The sequence below is a fragment of the Copidosoma floridanum genome, unplaced genomic scaffold (genome assembly GCF_036245765.1).
Source record: "Copidosoma floridanum isolate Cflo_tuat_1 unplaced genomic scaffold, Cflo_Japanese_pri ptg000008l, whole genome shotgun sequence".
NCBI lineage: Eukaryota > Metazoa > Arthropoda > Insecta > Hymenoptera > Encyrtidae > Copidosoma > Copidosoma floridanum.
This window is the reverse complement of record NW_028321885.1, coordinates 13,617,072-13,640,994: the sequence shown is the minus strand read 5'-3', so window position 1 is coordinate 13,640,994 and position 23,923 is coordinate 13,617,072. Positions and strand designations below refer to the sequence as shown.

General features: G+C 31.1%; 1 protein-coding gene across 3 annotated transcripts in view; it reads left to right on the top strand.

The window, feature by feature from the left end:
• The window catches only part of LOC106636699 (homeobox protein unc-42), a 639,872-nt gene that overhangs the window by 158,035 nt on the left and 457,914 nt on the right, over positions 1–23,923 (top strand). For all 3 annotated transcript variants that reach the window (XM_089589253.1, XM_089589252.1, XM_089589251.1), the window contains one exon: positions 14,380–14,487. In XM_089589253.1, the coding sequence (XP_089445379.1) occupies positions 14,380–14,487 (108 nt within the window). The remainder of the gene's footprint in view (positions 1–14,379; positions 14,488–23,923) is intronic.

Genomic DNA, 23,923 nt, shown 5'->3' with positions numbered 1-23,923 from the left:
ACTGTTCGAGGGTGAAAAACAAAAATTAACTGCTTTTCCGGGGCCTCCCGCCCTTTTTATAAGGAGTAGTGGACCTCGGTGACGCGCTGGTTCGATAACAACGCAGGAGAGCTTGCCGGGGGAAAATCTTGCAAAAATGACAATAGCCGAAAATCCCATTGGCTAGAACTGCTCTAGTTTAGCTACTCAGAAATTGGCACTTTCCACATCCCGTTTACTCTCCTCTTTGCGCTAAGAGAAGGGAAGGAGATTCACTTGCTCATGCCCTTCCTTTTTTTTTACAACGAAATTGACAGAATTTCAATATAATGCAACCTTAACATTATGGCAGAATATTATTAATATTTACTAATACTTAACATCGGTCGTTTGTTCAGCTTAACTCGTTGCAAAAAGAGCGGTACAAAACACTTAACAATTCGGTTGATGCTCGGCTGAACAAACGGTTGGTGATTTATTACTTACTACCACTTAAGCGCCAAAACGATGGCTATGGCCGTAGTAACTCATAATTAGAATATTTGTGGTGGTATTTATAATAATAGTAATAAGAATTATCATGATAATGAAAATTTTAATAGTAATAATAAGAATCGTAATAATGATAATAAGAATGGCAGTTGTTAGAATACTAGTGCTTTGCTTGTCACAAGTTCATACAATTTTTTTTACCGATAGTTTCAATGTTTATAATGTTACAGTGTTTGGTGTAGTATGTGCTGGTTGTTTGTGACGATTCCGGCTTGTAATAATATTTTCGCTAATTTCTATGTGTTCATTCTAAACTATCCTGATGTTTTATGTTAATCTAAAATTATATCTGCATTTAATATTTCAGTTTAACTGTTCTCAGTTAAACTTTTGTACCTATGGTCGTAAAAAAATATTTTATTTTGCATTTCCGGTCAGCATAGGCCAGCGTGCATGTACATAAATCATCATTGTATTGCAGGTCTCAGTAACTTGCAGGTGATTCACCTCTTTTCGGATGCACGTTTGTCTTTGCACGAGTGCCTTCACAAGATCATTGCTAGGGAATGTGTGGGAGAAGAAAATTATTGTAATTTTAGTCCACCGACATTACAATATATTAGTTTTTTTATCATGCTACAGCTTTTTTAAGTATCATTGAGTTAGAACTTTATTTTAGAGTAATTGTTTATAAAAAACTAATAAAATTGTTTTTCAATTTTTTTTTAAGCAAAGTTGGTTTCTTTGCGTTATTTCTTCGTAAGCGTATTAAAAAAACCACTAGTTAAAAGAAGCAAATTGTAAGACTTTGTACATTAAAACTTATCTTACAAAATATATAGTTGTATATCATAGTAATCTTTAGTATTCAGTAGTTATCTTTTAGTAGCAATAAATATGCAGGAATAGGTTGAAGACACACGGTTCTTAGAGAAAAAAAATGCGGAACAAATGATTGCTATATCAATCGATTGTCATTGTTTTTCCTTAAAACAAGGTATCGGAGGGTTCTGATCTTTGCGATTTTGGAGGGCTACTAACGATGTCTACCACAGTTTTTATTATTATTTTTTTACTACCTGAGTTTCCATGAATACGTTTGATCACATTATGTCATACAATTGTATGTCATTATTCAAAGCTCTATGTATACAAAAAAAAAAAAAATACAAAAAAAAAAAAATGTCAACACACCTCAGATTTCATACTTATTAAAACTCATACGATGTAATAACAATATTCAGCATTTTGTTAGCTCGTATTTGGTGAGTACACAATCTATGTATTTGCCTTCTATGTGGGTTGAAAAAATAGATAACTATACGCAGCTAGGAGATATTTACTGTGAATAGTAGGAGCTGCATGCCACTTGCGACTGCTGGCTACAGCTAGTTGCAGCTAATCACAGATGACAGTAACTACCCACACTCTCATGTACAGTTTTTAAATATAATAGCCTATCAATATTCTATGGACTTAACTGCTGCTGGCTACAGCCATCCACTGCCACTTTTGATTAGCTAGTGCTTGCTATGATGTAAGGTTAGGTTTTTAAGGCTTAAATTTAATGCACATTATTATTATTGCGCAATATTAGCTTATAATATTCATTTGAAATAATTATTTTTGACGTAAAAACTCTTAGACATTTAAAACTGTCAATTTATTAATCAAGTAATGCTAGTCGAACCTAATCACTTAAGTCTTAAGCCAAAGCCATTAATACATTTGAATCAAATAACTTAAAATTAATATTTTATCTAATTTTATTGACAGACAATCAAAAGTATTATGATCTTTAATAGTCTACAGTCATTTTTTACCCTATGACAGTTCCTATGGAAACCATTCTTTTATTACCATGGGCTTATTCACAGGCAGAAATAGTAAATTACGTCTCTAAGCCATAAAGTACAAACTCAAATGCACAAAGATCACAGTTAAAGTAAGTTTAGATCGAACCCTTATTTATTTTTTTCTTAAGAAAGGAAAAACTTACAATTTTTTTACTGTAGGCACGCTATGTTACATTGTTTCTGGCCCTGAATATAAGAGTAAGCATCGTGATACTCAACATTGCAATTTACATTGCAACGCAACCTTATCAAATATCGTACGTTACCTTTTTATCCCTTTATAACTCTGGATTATTCTCCTGAAAAAAAGGTTCGTGCAGGAGTTTTTGTGTGAGAAGAACTTATTACTTTGCTTCAGTAGATCTCTTTCACTATGTTTTTATTGAATCTCTTATCACCTATTACACAGTATTTTTGTACATGATACGATGTACGCTATACTTCATACACTTGACTAGACATTATATAACTTAGATGGCGTTGCAGTAACCCCACCTCACACCACACAAGCCAGGAGCTCACACATACTTTGTTCTAATCATCCTGGACCAGGAGAGGCTTTTTGCTGTATTGTGTTTTGGTCTTCGTCTTCTACATTAATTCACGCATTCACACTCTATTCTTTACATACATCCTTTACGCTACTCTACTGTACTGTACTGGCCGTTTCTCCATTACTCTCTCACTTACTGTCTCGTTCTCTCTTTCTCTCTCTCTCTCTCTCTCTCTGTACCTATCTACCTATTTATTTTTTAACACTTTATACACCTCCTCAAAAATTTTTTAAGTGCCTTCTGCTCCCCCCCGTCTCTCTCCCTCTAACTCTTTTGCACCACGTTCCCCGTGGACAAAATCCGAAAAAATTATTGGAACCCTTACTATTCGCAGTTAGTCATCCAGCTTTAAAGTAACTACTAAAAACGAGCTTCCGCTTTCAGTTGTTGTCACCATCGCTGCTGTTTTTTTTCTGGACCTCTAGTTCTAGTTAAAGAAACAATATTTTCATATCGAGTTGGCTTCAGTGGCTTCAGCTACCATAGATAAGTTCGATGAAAAGATTTTGTTCTGAGTATGACTTCTGTTCGAAAGTTTGTTCAAAAATACTACTGTGTTATAATTTATTAGTAAACATGATAATACATCAAAGTTACTATTTACTTTAGATTTGACAACTTTAATTATGTACAAATAGCCTGAGAGAAACGCATTCATCACTGCAGCTTGCTATGTAACGTTTTCAGAAAATAAACTTTAAGGGCTCGTCATCTATTTTGAAAATAATGTGGTTGTCATATATACATATATACATATATCGTGCCATCTTCGAATCCATGTGAAAGAATTGCTGATCCACACGTTAATACAAGATGTACATTAGTATTTAATAAGATAAATGTATTATAAGATGTAATTGGTTTTTGTACCCAATCAAAATATTTTTGATAACCTTCAATCCCACGTTTCTTGTTTGCATGACATATATGATGGACATTCATAATTTTCCCTATTTTTCAAGAATCTTTCATAAAAACTTATTATGACTAAGGACACCTCTAATTCTTAGTAATTCTAAGGAAATGAAGCTTCCGCAACTGCTTTGATTCTAAAATAACTCAAGCTAAGACCATTTTTATCAATTGTTAAGTCTAGAATTTTAATAGATTTTTTAAAAAATCACATTTATTTTTATTTACATAAAAAGCTGTATTTTCTAATTTTAAAAAAGTTTCTGTAAAAGTTTTGATGTGTTTTTAGTCCATTTTACTTATTATGTGAATAACATATGTATGAGTTTCAGTATGGTCAATGTCTGTTAAAACATTCTCTAAAATATTCAGATAATAGCCTTGACTTGATGGCAAACTCTCACTCAGTTCTGTATGCTAGTATGAATCTTCGTACGTAATTACAGTTAATGCGTCCTTAGATACGTTATTTAACTCAAATTTTATAAAAGTGTGTTTAAGATTAATTTCAGAATATTCATTTCCAGCAACGTATTAAATATTGTTTCTCTTTTAAAGGTATTTGAGGACGTTTGATGACTAACTTGATTCATTATTAATTTTCAATTTCTGCGAATTATTACTTCATCAACTTTATTTTTTAAACAGAAATAGTTCCTGTTGCCTATTTGTTACAAAAAAATGTATTTTAAATTAATGAGTTATTTTTTGTATTTCGTTCAATATTTTTGGTACTCAGGCAAAGGGCGCATGATGAGATTTCATTGAAATATGCTAAACATTGTCTTTAAACTGTAAGTGCATCTTTCTACTTTTGTTACAATCTTGCATATCAGGCAATAATATTGGGAACAGTCAAAGCATTTTTTGTCAGACTGCATTGCTTCTGATTTTCAGAACTTTGTGTATTTGTGTACTTGATTGGATTTTTATAAGCCACAGATTGAAAGCTTTTCGTTATTGCCTAAATAATAACACCAGGACTGTACATTTAAGTATGTTAAATTCTATAATTTTTTTTCTCATTTTTAAATTAAACTTTAACTGCTAATTTACCTATTGAATTCAATGGGACGTCTCCGAAATATGTTACAAGAAGATCACAGTTCACCATTTTAGAAAAATTTTAATCTGTAGAAACTAGACATAGCTGATGTGAATGTTCCGATATCTAGCACCATTTTAATTGATATATCGTAAATGAATTTGGTAATAAATTGTAGTTTTGCATCTATATTCTCGTTATGTTTAATATTATGTACTTGAATAACTGAACAAAAATTACTATCAGAAATGTTCTCTTACTCAACTAAATCTAATCGTTCGTTACGAAAGAGATTATAATTTTCTCGCTCTGTACTTTGATTTGCGATATTTTTAAATAAATATTTTTTTCTGTGTTTTTTAGTGCAAGCGGCTTTCAAATATCCAAAATTTTCACAAAAATTACAGGTTTTGTTTCAAAATCTACAATCTTTTGTTTTATGATTGATCTTACCACAATACAAGCAAACTTTAGTTAAAGTACACGTAACCACATTTGCACGAGATTTTCTCGTATCGCTAATCCTATTGTTACCGTCATTTATTAAATGTAATGGTTTACTGCCATTGTGTCGTTTCCCTGCTTGTCGTTGTTTGGAGACCTTGTTTGATGTCCCACATATTAAATCGTTGAGTTTAAAGAGCACATATTTGTATTTAACACGTTTTTAACTGCTGCTTCTTTTGTAGTTGCTATTTTAACCTTTTTCTTAAAGGACAGGTTTTTTTTACACAATAGTAAAACTTTTGTATTGTGATCTGATACGTCAAATACCAATTAATCACATAATGCTCTATCTAAATCTGTGAATTAACAATTTAGCGATAATTCTTTTAATCTTGCCACGAAGTCCGATATCGATTCGCCTTGATTTTGTTTAGCTTGACGAAACTGAAATCTTTCCATAGCCGTGCTTTTTTTAGCTGTAAAGTGATCGATAACTAACTTTACGATTTCGTCAAATTTTTTGTCTTTTAGTTTTGCAGGTGAGCACAACTTTCATATCAATTTGCATGTTTCTACACCAAACTTTGTAAGTAGTGTAGTGACCTGCATATTCGCATGTGTACTTTTATTAGCGATGAATAATAGTTCCATGTACTCCACACATTTTTTCCATGTACTTTTATTTTTCTGAGATTCAGAATCTGTTGAAAAAGACGTTGTATCGACAGGCTCTGCTGTTACTTGGAAATTGAGTGTTTTTGTCCTATCTGTAGCGTCTTCTTCAGTGGTTTTCAGCAATCATTTATCTCAATGTTTGCTTGTTTGCTATCCCTTGGTTTACTTGAAACTGTTTTTAAGCTTGTAATTTCAATTATATTGCAGCTATTTTTCTCAAATTATCGAGCATAAGACATTCAAACGCATCATTTGTTGAAAATTTACTTAATATATTGAGTAGTTCTTCCTTATTAACTTCTTTAATTTTCAAACGTGATAAATCCATAAGTCAATCTTCAACTAATTTTGCATAATAAATCTTACTTTTGCAACTTTTACTTTACATGCTGTGCTCGGCACACTTTGCATTCTTACTGTTTAAATTGTAATTATATATTGTTTCCACTTATTCTCGTTTTTCATTTTTGTCACTAAATGTAAATCATGCAACACGTACTCAGTGAATAAAAATGTTCTTGTTTTAATTTAAATAATATTTTAATAGTAAATTAACTATAACACATAGCTATGTGGAAGGGATTCTTATAGCATGCTTCTCTCAGCAGAACTTATATCGTAGTGCTCACGTGTGTTCTCCTTAATTGCCAGGAAAACTAACTGACATTTCCATGAGTAACATTTACGCTCTTACTCATTCCCACATTTTGATGGCCATGCCCTTCTATACATTTTAGTACTCGTCATCATACGCTACATACGTAAATAACGTTTGCTGTAAATACGTTGCGTCCGTGAGAGCTAGAGTTAAGGTATCAAGGCCATTTTTTGTAACGTTATTACTTTGCATTCAGTGAATTAGTTTGAAGCAGAAACGTACTTTTGGCCCGAAAGTATAAGTTAAAGTATAAAGTATTGTTACAACTATGGGCACAAAGTGTGTCCCAAGGTGAAAAGCAGCAGTTATACTTTGTGCCCTAGATTATAAATAGTATTTCTTATACCATGGGGGAAAATTTAAAAAATTTACTCAAACCATGGCGTTTCTGTATACATGTGCTTAAGGTGCAAACGTTTTTTTTTCAAGGATGCAGAGTCGTACTTTGTACCTATATACTCACTTGTCACTACTAATCACTTTGTGCCCAAGAGCAAAATAGTATATTATACACTGAGAAAAGAGGGTACGACATTCCCTTCCAGATTTAAGTTGCCAACTGAACTGAAGGTAAGGATGGTTAACACTCAGAGATAATTCAGTACTTTGTTCTCAAAGGCCTTATACGGTTTTTACTCTTTTTTTTGCTGAAAATACGACCATTTTTTACGATTTCAGGGAGAAAAATTCAATACTGTTGCTTAGGTGAGAATCACAGTTAGTACTTACTAGGAAAAATAATTTGGACCTTCTCTGCGAAGCAATTGTTCATAAAATACCAAAATACTTTCCTTATGAGCAGTACCTACGATTTTTTTACCTGAGAAAAACTTTGCACTCTGCTTGCTAAAATCAGAGAATAAAGTCGTTTTTTTCGTGGGGGTATAAGATAAAGGTATTTTGCAATCAGAAAGCAACTATGTCTTTTTCCGCTCCTCAGTTTACAGTGACTGAAGGGTACAAAGACGCTTGCACGTTAGGCACACACATACAAAAACCATGCGCTTTAAGCAAGATTTTGTAACTTCTTATCCATGGTACAAAAACTACTATTTAACAACATGTAAGCATTTCTCCGGAGTGGTTCCGGGGCCCAAGAACGCTTGCTAATCAACGCTCGAGGAAGTAGTGAAACTGCCTTACTCCGATGCATATATGTAATAAATACTATTGTTCGTACCTTCGGTCACTTGTTTTTAACCTTTACACGTTTACAGCATACTTAATAGGGAAAAAAGAGTGCAACCCAGGTGCACATTAAACAAGAGCAAACGTGTGGAGTCTCTCGAGTTCTGCTTCATGGATCCATTGGGTCTACTGCTTGCCTTGAAGACATGTGCCACCAGATACACAAAATTCTATTTTTTCTGAGAGTACAGCAGCTAGTCTAAAATGCTTGAAGTAGGTTAAGTATTTTGACGCTTTAGATCGAAAAGTTAGTGATGACACAGACACTGATAAAAAGAAAGTGCAAACACTTTTAAAACTTTTTTTACTTTTACATGCCGTATTCACAGCTATAATCACTCGAACAGCAACTAAATGTTAAAACATTATTCTTTAAAGAGTAGCTTAGTGACAGTTTTCTTTGTTGGATTATTATTTACTAAGTTAGGTTATCTACAATTATCATGTGAGTTACTCACAAGCATTTTATAATAACGTTGATGAGTAAATGCATATACATAAAAAATCTTTGAAACAAAATAAATAGAACGTGTATCTACTGTCACAAAAGAAGTTTTACGAACCTTCGTCATTCAAAGTGGTGGTGAAGCTGTCAATAATACATACAATGTCACAATACTATTCTAAATTAAGCGTGATATTTTCAATAAATGAGGTGATACCTAAAATTGTATCATTATACATATAACTCAATTAAATCTTTAATAGCTAAGTGGTTAGCGTGTTAGCCCCCTAGTCGGAGCAACTTACGGGGCCATGGGTTTAACTTCTTATCTTATCTCAGGCTTTTTCGATGTCATGAGTACCCAGAATTCCGAGAACTACTCATTTGATTTTTAAAAAGAATAGTAAATTTTTGTGGTGATGTCTGGGCCTGCGCATTTTACTTGGACAACGAATTATTTTAAAGACCAACATTTTTTACTTATTCTACTGTAAAAGCTGCCCGGCGACATGTGTTGGTAAGACAAAGCGAGCAACTCAAGTATGCATAATGAATACAAATGGAACAAAAAATCGGACTTTGTTGTTTATGCACATCAAACTACATGTAACTACATTATGAGCTTTATTGGAATAATATAAAAATATTTGACAAAAAGGTGACTATATATATATTTTTCGCCTTTTTTTCCTACTATGTTATACTTCAACAATTAGGTAATTCGCAATCGTGTGCCGTTACTTAAGCCGTCTGATATACTTGAATTTTGAATTAACATACTATTGCACCTATTTTTAACTAAAGCTAATGAGGTCGCAAGCTTTCACAAATATTGTTCTTACTGTAATTTATATACACTAGTGGGGCTGACGCCCCCTGCGCGCTCAACGCACCAACCCCCCACTAACAGATTGAGTAGACAAAATAACAACATAACTCGTGTAATTATTAATGCAGACTGAGAATGAGTGCCCAACAGCAGAATACGTGACTTACAAAAGAGTTGATAAAACAAATGATAATATAAATATTAATTTTCCAATAAAACTTTTAAATAATATCAGGGAAGGTCTTCCACCACACGAATAAAAATGAAAAATAAATTCTATAGTAATGTTAATAACAAATTTAAGTATATTAGGCGATCTCTGTATTGGCACAAGATTGAAAATAAAAAAATTATTGAAGTATAATCTAGAAGCAGAAATAATAATGGAAGAAAAAAAAAGCAAAGCTTACATTCCTAGAACAACACTGAATACTGGCACCTCGTCACCATTACCTTTCGTCTTATACAGATATCAGTTTTCCTTAGCATTAGTATTTTCTATGACTATCAACAAATCACAAGGATAGAGTTTCGATTCCCTAGGATTGTATATTAAAAAATCTTCATTCTCTCACGGACAGTTATTCTATGCGTTATCAAGATGTAATCCAAAAAAATTTTTATTTCAATTGAATCCGATGATAAATAAGAAATTAATGCTATTGTTTAGCAAAAAATTTTTCAGTAATTCTTAGATATGTAACTTCTAATATTGTCACATTTAAATAGACGAATGTTAATTTATAAAAACCATAAAAAAAAAAAGATGTGAAAAATGTAGAAAGGATTTTAAAAAAACAGATGGATTAAAAAGACATACGAAATGTCACAAAATTGCATTAACAGAATGAATTATTGTTTCAAAAGCTTAGTTGTGCTTGTCTATTTTATTAGAGCTGCTCCTGAGTTCTGTCTTTTTGAAAATAAAGTCCTCAGTTAATTAGGAATTTTTTATAGGTAAAGTACACATTAGGGTGTCCCTTATTTACCAATATTTGTTTTTTCACCGTACCACCCCTAGATCTCTTTTTTGTGCTGAAAAATAAAGATCACACTTAAAAAAATCAAGAAAAAAATTTTTTAAACCATGCCGAAACAACAAAACGTATTTTTAATTCACGTACACATTATATACTTGATCCAATATACTTTAATGCTCAACTATATTCGAAGTTAACCTGAAACGATTTACATATGACTTTTTTCTTATGTAAAATTTGACGCAGAATCTGTATCTTTACTTATTTTAAGCCAAACTTACATCTAATTATATTAAATGCACTTTTAAGTCAATAAAAGGCTTTTTTTTGATAATATTTTGCATAAAAGTTTCCTCTAAGCTCGCTTAGACTTTTTTAACTACACAAAAATAGCAATCTTATAAAAAAATTTGGTGTAGTACTCGAATATTTACTTATTTTGCACCGGAATTTTGCATTCAGTAGCGTAGAAAACACTTTTATATCAATTAACTAAAAATTTAAAATCAAGATATATATGTATTTCTTGTACTTTTTACTAATTACGAAGAAAGAAGATAAAAGAAAAAAGGCTCAGCCTGAGTGACAAATCTCACCTACTAACTACTATGAGATCTCAAATAAGATTTCAGATGAGATCTCAGATTTTAGCAAGACTCATTAACAGAGAATTACTCATCTGTTCTGCATGCGTATGTAAGAATCATTCTATTATAAAACCATTCTATTACAACAATAACTTTTTTTAAATAATACAAAGAGTGTAGGTGCAGCCTTCCAAAACGATGCCGTTAATGCCAACCCAAAAAAATTTGACTAGGAGTTTCATACACGTAAAATTTCATGTGAAAAATTTTCAAGAAATGCACTCCTAAACTTTTTTTTTAGGAAGAGTTCCACAAGAAATTCCACGTTCATTGTAAAAATCCATGGAGGTTTTTACATAAAAAATCGATGAAAAATTACATGTGAAATTTTAAAGCATGTTGGCAATCCAATCGATTAGCCAGACCCAATCTGTTAGACAAAAAATTCCATATAAAAAGTATTATGTTTTCAGTAGATTTAATTAACAATTTGACAACATTAGATGTTACTATCCGTATGACAGCATCATACCTGGGGGCCTAAAGTTTTTTGTTAAACACTACACATAACAATATTGCTCTTATTGCTTTTTAATGCGCACAACTTTTCAACATGTGAATAAAATAAAAAATTCCAAAGGAGATTTTTAAAAAAAAAGATTAAAAAAAGTTACAATTATTGACAACCACATAAAATACTATCAATACCATACAGAAGTACATATTTTAAAATTAAATATCTACACGTATAGAATTAAAATATATTTATTTAACGACGATACTAATGAACGCTACCTGACGGTTTCGAACATAAATTAATTTCACTGACATGAAGACAGTTTCGTTGTATGGTTGTCAGTAAAAAAACATATTTGATGCTACAATTTTATATTTGTATGTCAACTATGTACTTAATAATCGTACAACAAATAAATTTTCAGCACTCGTTATAACTATAGTATATAAAATTAAATTATAAAAAATGCAATAGAAAATCTCTTTTCTCGCATAACAACCATACACCTAAACTGTCACCATGCTAGTGACATTAATTTATGTTCGAAACCGTCAGGCAGCGTCTATTAGTATCGTCGTTGAATAAATATATTTTAATTCTATACGTGTCAATATTTAAGTTGAAAATATGTACTTCTATATGGTATTGATAGTATTTTATGTGGTTGTAAACAATTGTCACTTTTTCTAATCTCTTTTTTCAAAAATCTACTTTGGAATTTTTTATTTTATTCGCATGTTGAAAGGTTGTGCGCGTTTGAAAGCAACAAGAGCAATATTGTTATGTGTGCTGTTAAACAAAAAACTTTAGGCCCCCAGGTATGGTGCTGTCATACGGATAGTAACATCCAATGTTGTCAAATTGTTAATTAAATCTACTTATAACATAATACTTTCTATTTGGAATTTTTTGTCCAACAGACTGGGTCTGGCTAATCGATTGGATTGCCAACATGCTTTAAAATTCCACATGTAATTTTTCATCGATTTTTTATGTAAAAACCCCCATGGATTTTTACGAAGAACGTGGAATTCCTTGTGGAACTCTTCCTAAAAAAAAAGTTTAGGAGTGCATTTCTTGAAAATTTTTCACATGAAATTTTACGTGTATAAAACTCCTAGTAAAATTTTTTTGGGTTAGCATTAACGGCATCATTTTGGAAGGCTGCACCTACACACTTTGTATTATTTGAAAAAAGTTATTGTTGTAATAGAATGGTTTTATAATAGAATGATTCGTACATACGCATGCAGAACAGATGAGTAATTCTCTGATAACGAGTCTCGCTAAAATCTGAGGTCTCATCTGGAATTTTATTTGAGATATCATAGGAGTTATTAGGTGAGATTTGTCACTCAGGCTGAGCCATTTTTCTTTTATCGTCTTCCTTCGCAATTAGTAAAAAGTACAAAAAATACACATATATCTTGATTTTAAATTTTTTTCATCGGTTGCAGAGTTAATGAGAGCTAAGAGGGCACTCTGATTGTAAAAATCACCAAAAAACAGCAGTTAATTTATATAAAAGTGTTTCCTACGCTACTGAATGCAAAATTCCGGTGCTAAATAAGTAAATATTCGGGTACTACACCAGATTTTACCATAAGATTGCTATTTTTGTTTAGTTAAAAAAGTCTAAGCGAGCTTAGAGGAAACTTTTATGCAAAATGTTATCAAAAAACAGCCTTTAATTGACTTAAAAGTGCATTTTATATAATCAGACGTAAGTTTTAGCTCAAAATAAGTAAAGATACAGATTCTGCGTCAAATTTTACATAAGAAAAAAGTCATATGTAAATCGTTTCAGGTTAACTTCGAATATAGTTGATCATTAAAATATATTGGATCAAGTATATAATGTGTACGTGAATTAAAAATACGTTTTGTAGTTTCGGCACGGTTTAAAAAATTTTTTTCTTGATTTTTTCAAGTGCGATCTTAATTTTGTAGTCCAAAAAAAAGATCAAGGGGGCGGCACGGTGAAAAAAAAATATTGGTAATTAAGGGACACCCTAGTACACATGGACCAGAAAAAGATTCTAAATAAAAAAGTTCAATCAACTTAAACAAATAATGGTCCTTCAGTGGCATATAGTGAGTGAGGGGGAGAGAATAGACAGAGGGGGACCTATGATCAGTGACTTGAAAAACGAGATATGACTTGGGTATTGAATTGCATATATTTTTTAACATTTCAGATGGTAAAATATTCTATCAATAAGTATTTTTTAGGGGAGGTAGAGGGCGAGCGAGGAGGAGCTGAGGGGGAGCTGAGGAAGAGCAAGGGGGCGCGGGGGACCGTAATTTAAATATAATTTGATTAAAAATGACGTAAAAACAAGCAAATAACTATGTGAATTGAGTGGGAGCTGAGGGAAAGTGGGGGAGTGGGGGGGGGCTAAGACTCACTTTCGTCAACACAACTATATAATATAGGGATATATATATATATATATATATACAAACAAACATTTTTAAATGTAAAGTCAGTCTCTTTATAAAGTCAGACAGTAATAACGTCAATAAGAAAGAAGACGTACTATACGTTAACAAATTATATCTTTTATTACTACGAAAGTTTACATGTTTCAATGGAGGACATTACTTTACTACGTCTACTTTTATTGTGCAAACTATATAAACACTGCAAAGCCTTATCACGTAGCGTGATCTATCGTTTGACCAGTGACAAGTGAGTTGTAATACTTACGAACGCTCGCATTCGTAATGTAACTGTTTTGTATGGTAAATCTTTTCGTTGTGCGCAAGTTACTACATTAATACACATTATACAGCATTAAAATTTCCCTTGTACCCATTACAAATTATTATGTTACCTAACTGATGGAAGCTTACAAAAGAAACGTTAACAAGTGGATACGTCGCTTACAGGAGCAATTAATAAAGACCATAAAGCTTGTAAATCCAGCTTGAAATAATAATTGAGAATAGAGGATTAAAAAACTCAGATTAAATATTTGTAGTATTTTTACATATGAAGCAATAGGTTGAATTTTATAATATCGTTTTTTTAATTTCAAAACTCTTAAACGCTTTATAATTGATTTGAATGGTATGAGCTACTTATAAATTTAATTTTTTTACTTAATTAGAAGCATGAGTAATGATTTTTTTTAAGCTTAATTTACAATTTACATTATGTTTAGAAGTTATATAATAATACATATTGTTATCTAATTACATGTTTTTTTCAGGAACAACTTGCTGAGTTAGAGTCAGCATTTGCTAAATCGCACTACCCTGACATATATTGTAGAGAAGAACTGGCAAGAAGTACTAAGTTAAACGAGGCAAGAATACAGGTACTAAAAAAATATGTATTTCAAAATAGATCAAATAAAAGTTTTATCTCTATTCTATCGTATACATAGTTATTTAAATGCACACAAATATTAGTAATGTAAAGAAAATAACAACATAATCCATAAATTGATAGTCAACTTCTCTAAGACCTTCATTAACTAGATTTGTAAAGAAATCTTAGTTTTTTACATTTACTGAAAACGGTTTTATCAATATACTAAAGTGAATATAACTGAACGTTATAAACTTATTTCCTGACTTTTGGCTTAAGCCAATACTTAATTTTTCAATTTTTGTATGCAGATCCATTACACCCTAGTAGTTACATCAGTTATCAATACTACACCTTTGATATCATGTGTATGTATATACCCGTCAGTATCAAATTTTCGTGTCATTTAAGATAGACAGTAAACTGAAAACTTCAGGTCTTCCTTTTATCATGTTTACTGTATAGTGTTCAAATACGTAGGACAATAATATGTTGATAACGTGGTCATGCATTCAGAGAAAATGCTGCCTTGCATTAGTTACTTAAAAAGCAAGTAATATTAAAAATACTTTATCTACAAACTAATTAGGTTAACATATGTGCTACTTAAAACAGAATCACTTCAACTGTACAAATATTAATAAACTTGATTTGTCTACTTAAGAGTAAAGTTTCTATGTTACAAAAGTTTTTTAATTTGTTTTTCAGGCCTATTTTATGAAACTGAAATGAAGCTGAAATTCTATTATTTATATAACGCGTGATACTAAATTCGTGCATATAAATCATAAGCTAAAGGACACTTAACTAAATCTTATTCATTTTGTAACTTTAAAGTATATAACAACTAGGCCCCCTTCCCGCCATGGCTTTATCCAAAACTCACTGAATAGAATACCGTAGTACGTTGACATATACCTAAGGTTAAACGTTGTGAGATAAAATATTGCTTTTATTGTTGGCAGCTTTTAGAAAGAAAAGCTTCTAATTAAAAACCCTTTTGTTTGAGATTCATGCAGTTTATGCGGCCAAATAAAAAAAAGCTGTAAAAAATAAAGTAAAAATAATTATGCCAAATAGTTCCGTGACCTCTTTATTCCATGAAATAGTTGATAGCCCTAAATAGCTGCTGATTTGCACTTTTTCAAATAATATTAAATAAAAAGGATTATTTGTTAAAGCTGTAAGGATTTAAAACTAACAAAAAATTTGTAAAAATTTATTTTCTAACCTTATAACTTCATTACCAGAGCAACATAGTCTTTCTTTTTTTTAAGTGCCACAGTGAATTCAAATACAAATGATATTTATTTCAATTGCTAGAAGATTCAAGTTATTACTGTTAGGATGAAAATTTGATCCCTCACTTTACAGATTCTTTATTCGTCGATTTTCACGGCGCTGTTTCAAACTTGATAAATGCTCTGCGTCAGTTTCTTGACACCTAAAATTGTATACGTTTGGAGCAACTAAAGTTCTCCTCTAACTCTCCCTCTTTCAATCCTAGGCTTTGTTGAAAAATTCTGTTAAGGGCAATTTTTCGCAAATTTTTTTAATGTGATAATACTTGTTAGTTAAACAGTTAAACATTAAATAAGGGCCAGTGAACTAAACTCTTTTTCGACTAAAGTTTTTAGCAAATGTAACTGCCTGGATACCGAAGGGGAATGTTCTCTGACCCACTATTTTATCATCAGACTAATAAAGAGAAGAACTACAACGTTATGAGCTAATTTTAAAGATTTTTCTCAATGTCTTTAAGTGTTACTCTAGAGACGTTGGTATCTAAACCACTTTTTTGCAGAGCTTAGTCAGATTGGCCATCGAAGGTGGGGAGACTGGTTCTTGATGCTTGCTTGTTGGAGATTGATCTGTTTACTCGAGTTTTATTTTCTTTTATGGCTCTATTAAGGGTTAGGTTCACCCAGAGCAGACTTCAGAGAACCGGTTATTCCTGATTCAATACTTATAGTTGAGAGAGTAATGCAGAGTCGTCAGTGGCAGGGGCTCCCTGACTCACGACGAACAACACCATTCGTTACGTGTGCCAGTGATCGACTGGCTTGATTTAATAGTGGCCAGCCTTATACTGACTTATGGTGCACGAATTACTGTCAGAAATATTTGTTAAAATATATTTGTGAGCAAGATAGTTCAAATTTAGATGGCACTAAAAAGAACTGACTCTATTTTTGGTGCACTGCCCGTGAACTACTATAGATTATGGTAGCTTTCTCAGGTATCTTGGCACCAGATTTACTTACTTCAACTGCAGGTAGCTTGGATTTAACTTCTGCACCACCTAGTGGATCCTACTAAACTTAAGTAAAAAGCTAGCGTAATTTTGCAAAACTTGGAGCTTATATATTGCTATTGTCACTTATTTCTTTAAGATAAAAACTTTGCAAAAAGCATTTAGGAAGTGTCCAGAATCAATATTCAAAATATGAGCCAAATTGGCTCACAAGTTTTCGTGGTCAGCAGTAATAGCAGTTTCTGAAACTTTATCTTATGTACAAGTAAGATAACGATTAAAGATACCTTAGTCAAAATATTTGTTTCCTTGGAGAATGCTCTATGCCTATATTTATTAGTCAATATTGAGAACATGAAACTTTCTTATAAATTTGTCATTGTTTTTTTTTAACAACAGATTAAAGAAATTAAATTTTTCTAATCCTATAACTTTAACACACGGTACTTAATAACCTTGTTTATTCACTTTGTATCAAATATACAACTACTTTAGTTATAGGCATTATGTAGCTTTATCTTGAGGAACCTAAGGAGTATTGTATTATTTATAAAACGGTTACTTTTTTAATAACGCAATGAAATATTTGTTGGTTAACAAATTGATTTATATTCAAGATATAAATTCACTAAGAGCCTTATTTTTCTACTCCAGTTTCTAATCAATTAAAAAAAACAGTATATTTGTTCGTTCACAAACCCATGAGTAAAATAATTTTTGTATCTAATCGTTGATGGATGCAGAGAAGCTGCTGCTAAGAACATTACAGCTTATTTTAAAATAAATATCTAAATTTTAAGAGAGCATTAGTATATGAAAGAGTAATTTTAGCTGACTGAGTTTGATTATTAATGAAACAACATTTTTTTCTTCAAATAACTACAAAAATATACAAACCCTTCAATACGCAGTTGGAAGATCTGAATTCAATTAATAACCACCTTACCATCTCAAATTCACTGGACCATCTCTCTATAAAAAGAAAATACTAACTTTTCTCCAGTACCAATTATTAATTATTATCTGAGCTCTCAATCTTTATTCTGAAATCAATGTTTCTATAAATTTGCTTTATATGTATTGTAACAGGATATAAGTAGTCCATCTATTTTACGGCAAATCTTATTCATTCATAAAGGTATTTATCAACAAAATTTTAAAAAATTTATTTAAAAAATGATCAAATTGTTTTTTTTCGTTTAATAATTTAGTCAAAGATTTTTTCTAACGTGAAAAATTTGACGAAAATAATAAAAAAGGAGCTTTATGCTAAGCAAATAAATCATGTCGGTGGTCCTTAAACTTTTTTTAATAATGTAAAATGGGAAGGACTTGACCTCTGTGGTTATCAAATCTAACAAAAATGTAAAATCCTGATTGTTTTTGTATCTTTTACAAGAAAATTTAATGGCAAAAGTTTCTGTCTGATATACAAAAGTTTTTTCTGATTCTACAAAACCAACTATGAAGAAAATTTTATTATTTCATTAACGAGAGGTATAAAATACTTTCTGTTAACTACTTTTCTAATTTATGTAAAGTCACATATTTTTTAACTGGAAAACATTTTTTTTACTTGAAGGTTTCTTCGTATCCTTAGTCCCTTTGGTGTTGAAAAGTTAAAGCATATACTTGATGTGTCTTTTCATTTTAGAAACACCATAAAATATGTCCTTAATTAATAGAAAAACTCAACAGTAATTGTTTTCCTAATGATTATAAAGTTAATCCTAAAAGTACCAATAAAATGCCACTGTTAAAACTTTACAATATAGAAAGGTAGATGATACTATATATACTTCGTGTTAAGAAATATTTGTTAAGATTTTAGTTAAACTGTTCTTAAAAACAACTTTTGTATCTAAATTGCTGAGTGACTGCGATTTAATTTACGAAAATTGATGTTTTTTCTGCTAATTAAGTAAGCCTGATGAGGTTGGCATTAAGACCAACGAACGGTTGCTCAACAAACACCTGACATTTTTAAAGTTTTTATTGTAATTCCTTGATTAGCTCTTATCAATAGTGTGCTCGTGCACTGACCGTAAATAAATCATGAAAACAACTGAGAACAGAACTGCATGTTTAACAACCAACATAAAAAAGAACTGATCCATACTCACATTATTGTTACATTACATCCGAAAAATCAATTATCCTTTTTTACAGAGATTGACAACTGTATTACGAAAAAATTTCACTTGACTGATACATTAAAAGAATAAGTAATCAAATATATGTTTTATGGACCTTACAATAATTATAGTCCTTGTCTTACTAGCCATTAAAATTTTTTTACAAAAACTTTTGAAAAAAGTGCATGAAATGTACTTTTTTTTTTAAAAATAGTTATTTATCGTACACAAAAAAAAGATGTAGTACTTACGTATATAAAATAGTAACAAAACAATTCCAGTTGACCATTCTATGGCAGTACATTATAATAAAATTTTTTCATTTAAGAATAGCTGTCATATTAATGTTGAATATTGCGCATTTATTTAAAGTATAACGTACAAAAGGTAAAGTAGCAAAAATAGACGTAAATGCTTGTAAAGGTAATTTAGAAATATTTGACGAAATATGAAAGTATGTGGTTAGTCGTTATTCAATCCTTCATGAAAGCAGGATAGTAGTTGCAGAAATCTTCTTTTGTTAACAAAGTCAGTCAGTATTTAACTAACCAGTATGTGTTGCAAATAACCAAAAATTCGTACTCGAAGAACATAGTACGTCCAAAACTATAAAAAGATAACTTTAATAGCTCGTTTCATATGAGATCAAAGAAATAGCTTTGATAGAGGAATTAACAATGTAAATATTCCAGAATGATACTGTTATAATTTAGTAACAAAAACTTATGTAAAACGAAAAAGAGTTTAAAATAGTTAAACAATAGGTTGGCTAGACATAAGAACTCCTAAAGATTTTCAGCGTTTTTTTCTACTACTTTCAAATAGTAGTGTGTAATTTTATGCTGCCATGACATTTGAACAAATTTTCTGCGTGGTTTTTAATATCTCAAGACATTTGTGGAAAAAATTAATGAGAAGAATTTGAAAGAATTTTTTATTGAAGATTTTAGAAAAAATAAACAAAAAATTCTTCACTACAGCTGAAATTAACTTTTAAATAATAAGAAATCATGCAAAGATTATGGACGACTAGAACTAACTTTATTTATAGTTTTTAAAGATAATAAAGAAAACCAAACTGTTATAAATTTAGAAACACATTCTAAGGACCTCTTTGTAAAGCTTTATAGTAATTAAAAATAGAAATTTCAGTGAATTCGGTAAAAAAGCTAGATTTCATCAAAAAACTAGATTTTATTAATAGTCCAGTGGTTCGCAAATAATTTTTTTGTACAAAACATAATTTTTTTAAATGTTATACTTACCAGTAATAATTAAAGCACGCTACTTTACTAGACAAAACTAAGCTTTATTAGTAGAAGTGAACATTAGTAATTAGCGCTAGGTAACAATTTTGACTAAACTACTATGTTCTAATCAACAACAATATCTAGCAATGTACAGCAACATTTTTGATCGCACGGCAAGTATTACGTTTCACGTCTTTTTTAACCATGTACCCAACATTATCCGCTCCTTTTTTAGATTTTCTTCCCGAATATCACAAAACTAAACACTATACAGTACTCTAAAAGTATTACCTCTTTTTTTTCGTTGTAGCTTCAAGATATTAATACAGCTCCAGGATATAAAATTACTTTTCTTGATCCCTTTTCTAAGCAATTTCGTACATTGCATCGAACTATAAATCTAACTTCATTCAGATTTTCGTTTTATAGCTGCAGAATCTGAAATTTCTACCTTGAGTTCTCCGACAAGTTACTGAACATCTTTAATCGAATTGTAACTGTTTCATTCTACTACACCTCATTTTTTATGTAACAGGTAGGTACACAGTTAAATTCTTGGACATGATATGAGGAATGACGTGAATTTTATTTTAAGTCCTTACTCGGGCATTTGCCCAACATCTTCGGAAAAGTAAACAACGTAAAATAAAACTGAAGCAGAGCAGTTAGTATTATTTTCTTTTGTGGAAAATCGCAATTCTGTTTGCATGTATTATCTTTGTCTTGTGTTTTGGTGACTTCCTATTGGTGTAGACACTGTCATTGAACTTCTTTACAACTACAAATGGACTATCTCAGTTAATCTGCAGTTTCAGACTCTTTTTTTTAGTTCTTTGTGGATTAGAGAACCAAACTTCTTGTCATTCCAAAATATCGACTTTTCTTGCTCGTTTATCGTATTAATCTTGCTAGATGTTACAACTGTGGTGGTTCTTGTCCAGTCATGGACTTTTTCCATCTTCTTCTTCAGCTTTTATACATAATTCTCTGGTAACAAAGTTTCAAAACGGGTTTCTGGAGAAGGTCCTCTCATCAGATCCAGTGGAAGTCAAAAATCATCTCCAGTGCACATCTTAATTGTAGAGAGCCCAGTCGTCATAAATTTTGAAAATCTGTTAGCTAACAAAAATATTGAAGTCCAAGAGTTTTAATCTTTTTGATTTTCGCGTATGAATATTAATCGCTTAATTATTTAGATAAATAATTAAGAATTGTCTTATGTTGGCGTTTGACCTGACCGTGTGATTACGTATTTTCTTAATCCCTAAGAGTTCTGCTAATTATTTTACAAGTGACCCAGTAGAACCTGTTTCTAATTTTGTCCAGTGTCTTTTTAATAGCAAAACGTCCTCTTAAAGTGAGCTCTATTATTATCAATACTTATATTTGTTGCCTCGTCTTCTATCTGATGTTTTTGCAAGTCTGATTCTGCTTCTTTAACAAAAATTATTTGACCAATTGCTTATACTCTGCATTAAACTTTCCTTTAACCCGATAGCAGTATTTGTAGAATTTTTCTTTATATGGTCATCTGGATAATTCATCTGCATTTCCGTAAATTGCTTCTCTCCGATGAAAAACCTTAAACTTGTACTGACCTCACAATCCAACCCATCTATCCAGCTAACTCTTGAAATAATAATAATTAAGTTGAGGTGAAATAATCTGCTTTAATTACAAATTTGTATCCATGTAAGTAACAAAAAAAATTTTCTGCTGACTCAACAATTGCTTCAAACTCATAACGAGACAAAATAATTTTTTTTTGATAGACTGTACATTAGACTATAAGAAACTATAAGAATTTTCTTACCTTTTTGCTTCTGAGATAAAACTAAACGTATGCCATGGTCTGATGTGTCATTGTCTGAGGTAAATAATCTAACCTGGAAAAAGTCAGGAAAAGAACTACTTTTTAACTCTTTGAAGACCATTCATTAGGCTCGATTTTTAATGTTAAACCATGACGAGGCTTAGCAATATCGGAAAAAGCCTTTAATTAATCATTTATAGTACGAGAAAAATCCCAAAAACTAACTTGTATTTCTTATGTTCTTGGAATCAGCCATTCCAAAACAGTCCTAATGTTTTGTAGATTTGTCTCCTTTAATTTTTTTGATACGATGATACAAAAAAATTAAATTTCCCTTTTAAAGGAATTACATTTCTCTTATTCATTCGAAGATAAGCTTTTTGAAATCGAAGAAATACTTTTTTGAGATTCACTAATATCTTTTCAAACGAATCTACTAATACTATCAGTCATCTTACTAAACTAAGCAGATTTAGTAGAGTTATCTTTAAAATTCTTCTTCTATAAATTTTTCAAAAGTCGTTGGTGCATTACATAAGCCGACTTTAAATTGCTATAATCTTTGTTAAACAGAGTAAGCTGTGATTTTTAAATCTTCATTCCTAATTTCCACTTGCCAGTAGCCACAAAATCACATTTTCCTACGACAGTGTCCTCTTCAAAAATATCTGTCTATTTAATTAGCAAATCTGTCAACTTCTATTTCTGGTGATTCTTTAATTTTTTAAAACTATGATAAATAATACCCTGTCAACTAATGTAAATAATATCCTGTAAGTTAATAATCTGTCTAACAGGGGCATTATCTTTATCTTGTAAATCTTTTTTTCCAAATATTAAACTATAAATTTTTTCTGTTACACCTATCTTATCAAAGAAATCATTTGCAAGAATTCAGTAATCAACCATATATGTTACGTACACAAACATTTTAACCTCGTGTTTTTCAAGAACCACAAATTTATTGAGCCTTAACCTTACAGGAACATGCTCACCTATTGGATACGTCAGAGTCGCAGAATAAATGGGAATCTGAGTATCCACTGAGCTTACAAATTATTAATTTAAAATATTTACGTCATACCGAGAATCTCATATATTGTGAAACTACAAGTTTTGTTATTTAATGTACCTTTAAACATAAATTTACTAGAATTTTCATTAATCCTTCTGTTATTCAAGGCTACAAGCACAAGAGCTGGCTTGCTTATCGTTAAACTCGCTCCTAGAAGTTCAAAAAAACTTGATTTTCCTGGCGATTAATAGTATACAGTTAAGGACAATTGTACATGGGAAGAACATGGCCCTTCTTTTCGCAATTCCAGCTCCAAACATAAGTAGTATTTAAGGGTTTTCTTTCCTGACTTATTTGTGAGTTGAAATTTAACTGCAGTGCCCTGTATGTTCCTGCAATAACATAAGTCCCTTGAGGTCCCCTATTTTCTTCAACAATTAAATTAACCTTAATTTCCCGTTGAAGACCAACTCTCAAAGATTTAATTTTGTCTAATTGAAGCACTTTCTGAACAGAATTATTAGCAATCCCAATAATTAGCTACAAACAAGCAATTTTATCTTGAGTAGTAAGTGGACACTTAAGGTCAACTACTGAAACTAGCTTTTGTAAATAAGCAGCTAAACTTAAAAAATCTTTATTAAACTTACTATTTCTATTGTAGTTGAAAATAAATAACACGTCACTGCCAAATATTCCTATCCAAAGTAAACCTCAAACTTAAAAGTCAAATCGAACAATCCCTCTGAATCTGAAAAATTCTCTAGTACTGATCTTACGTTTCCACATAAACACGAAATTACAGCAACCATTTTTGTGTTATCATCCCAACAATTTAGAATAAAAATCAGACCTAGCTGATTGTATAGATCTCTTAACAGATAACGACCGTTCTTAAAGGTAACTGTCCACCAAAAAATTAAAAGGTGGGAATGAGCATGTCACTAAGCTATTCAAAAGAGATTGCATAAAAGAT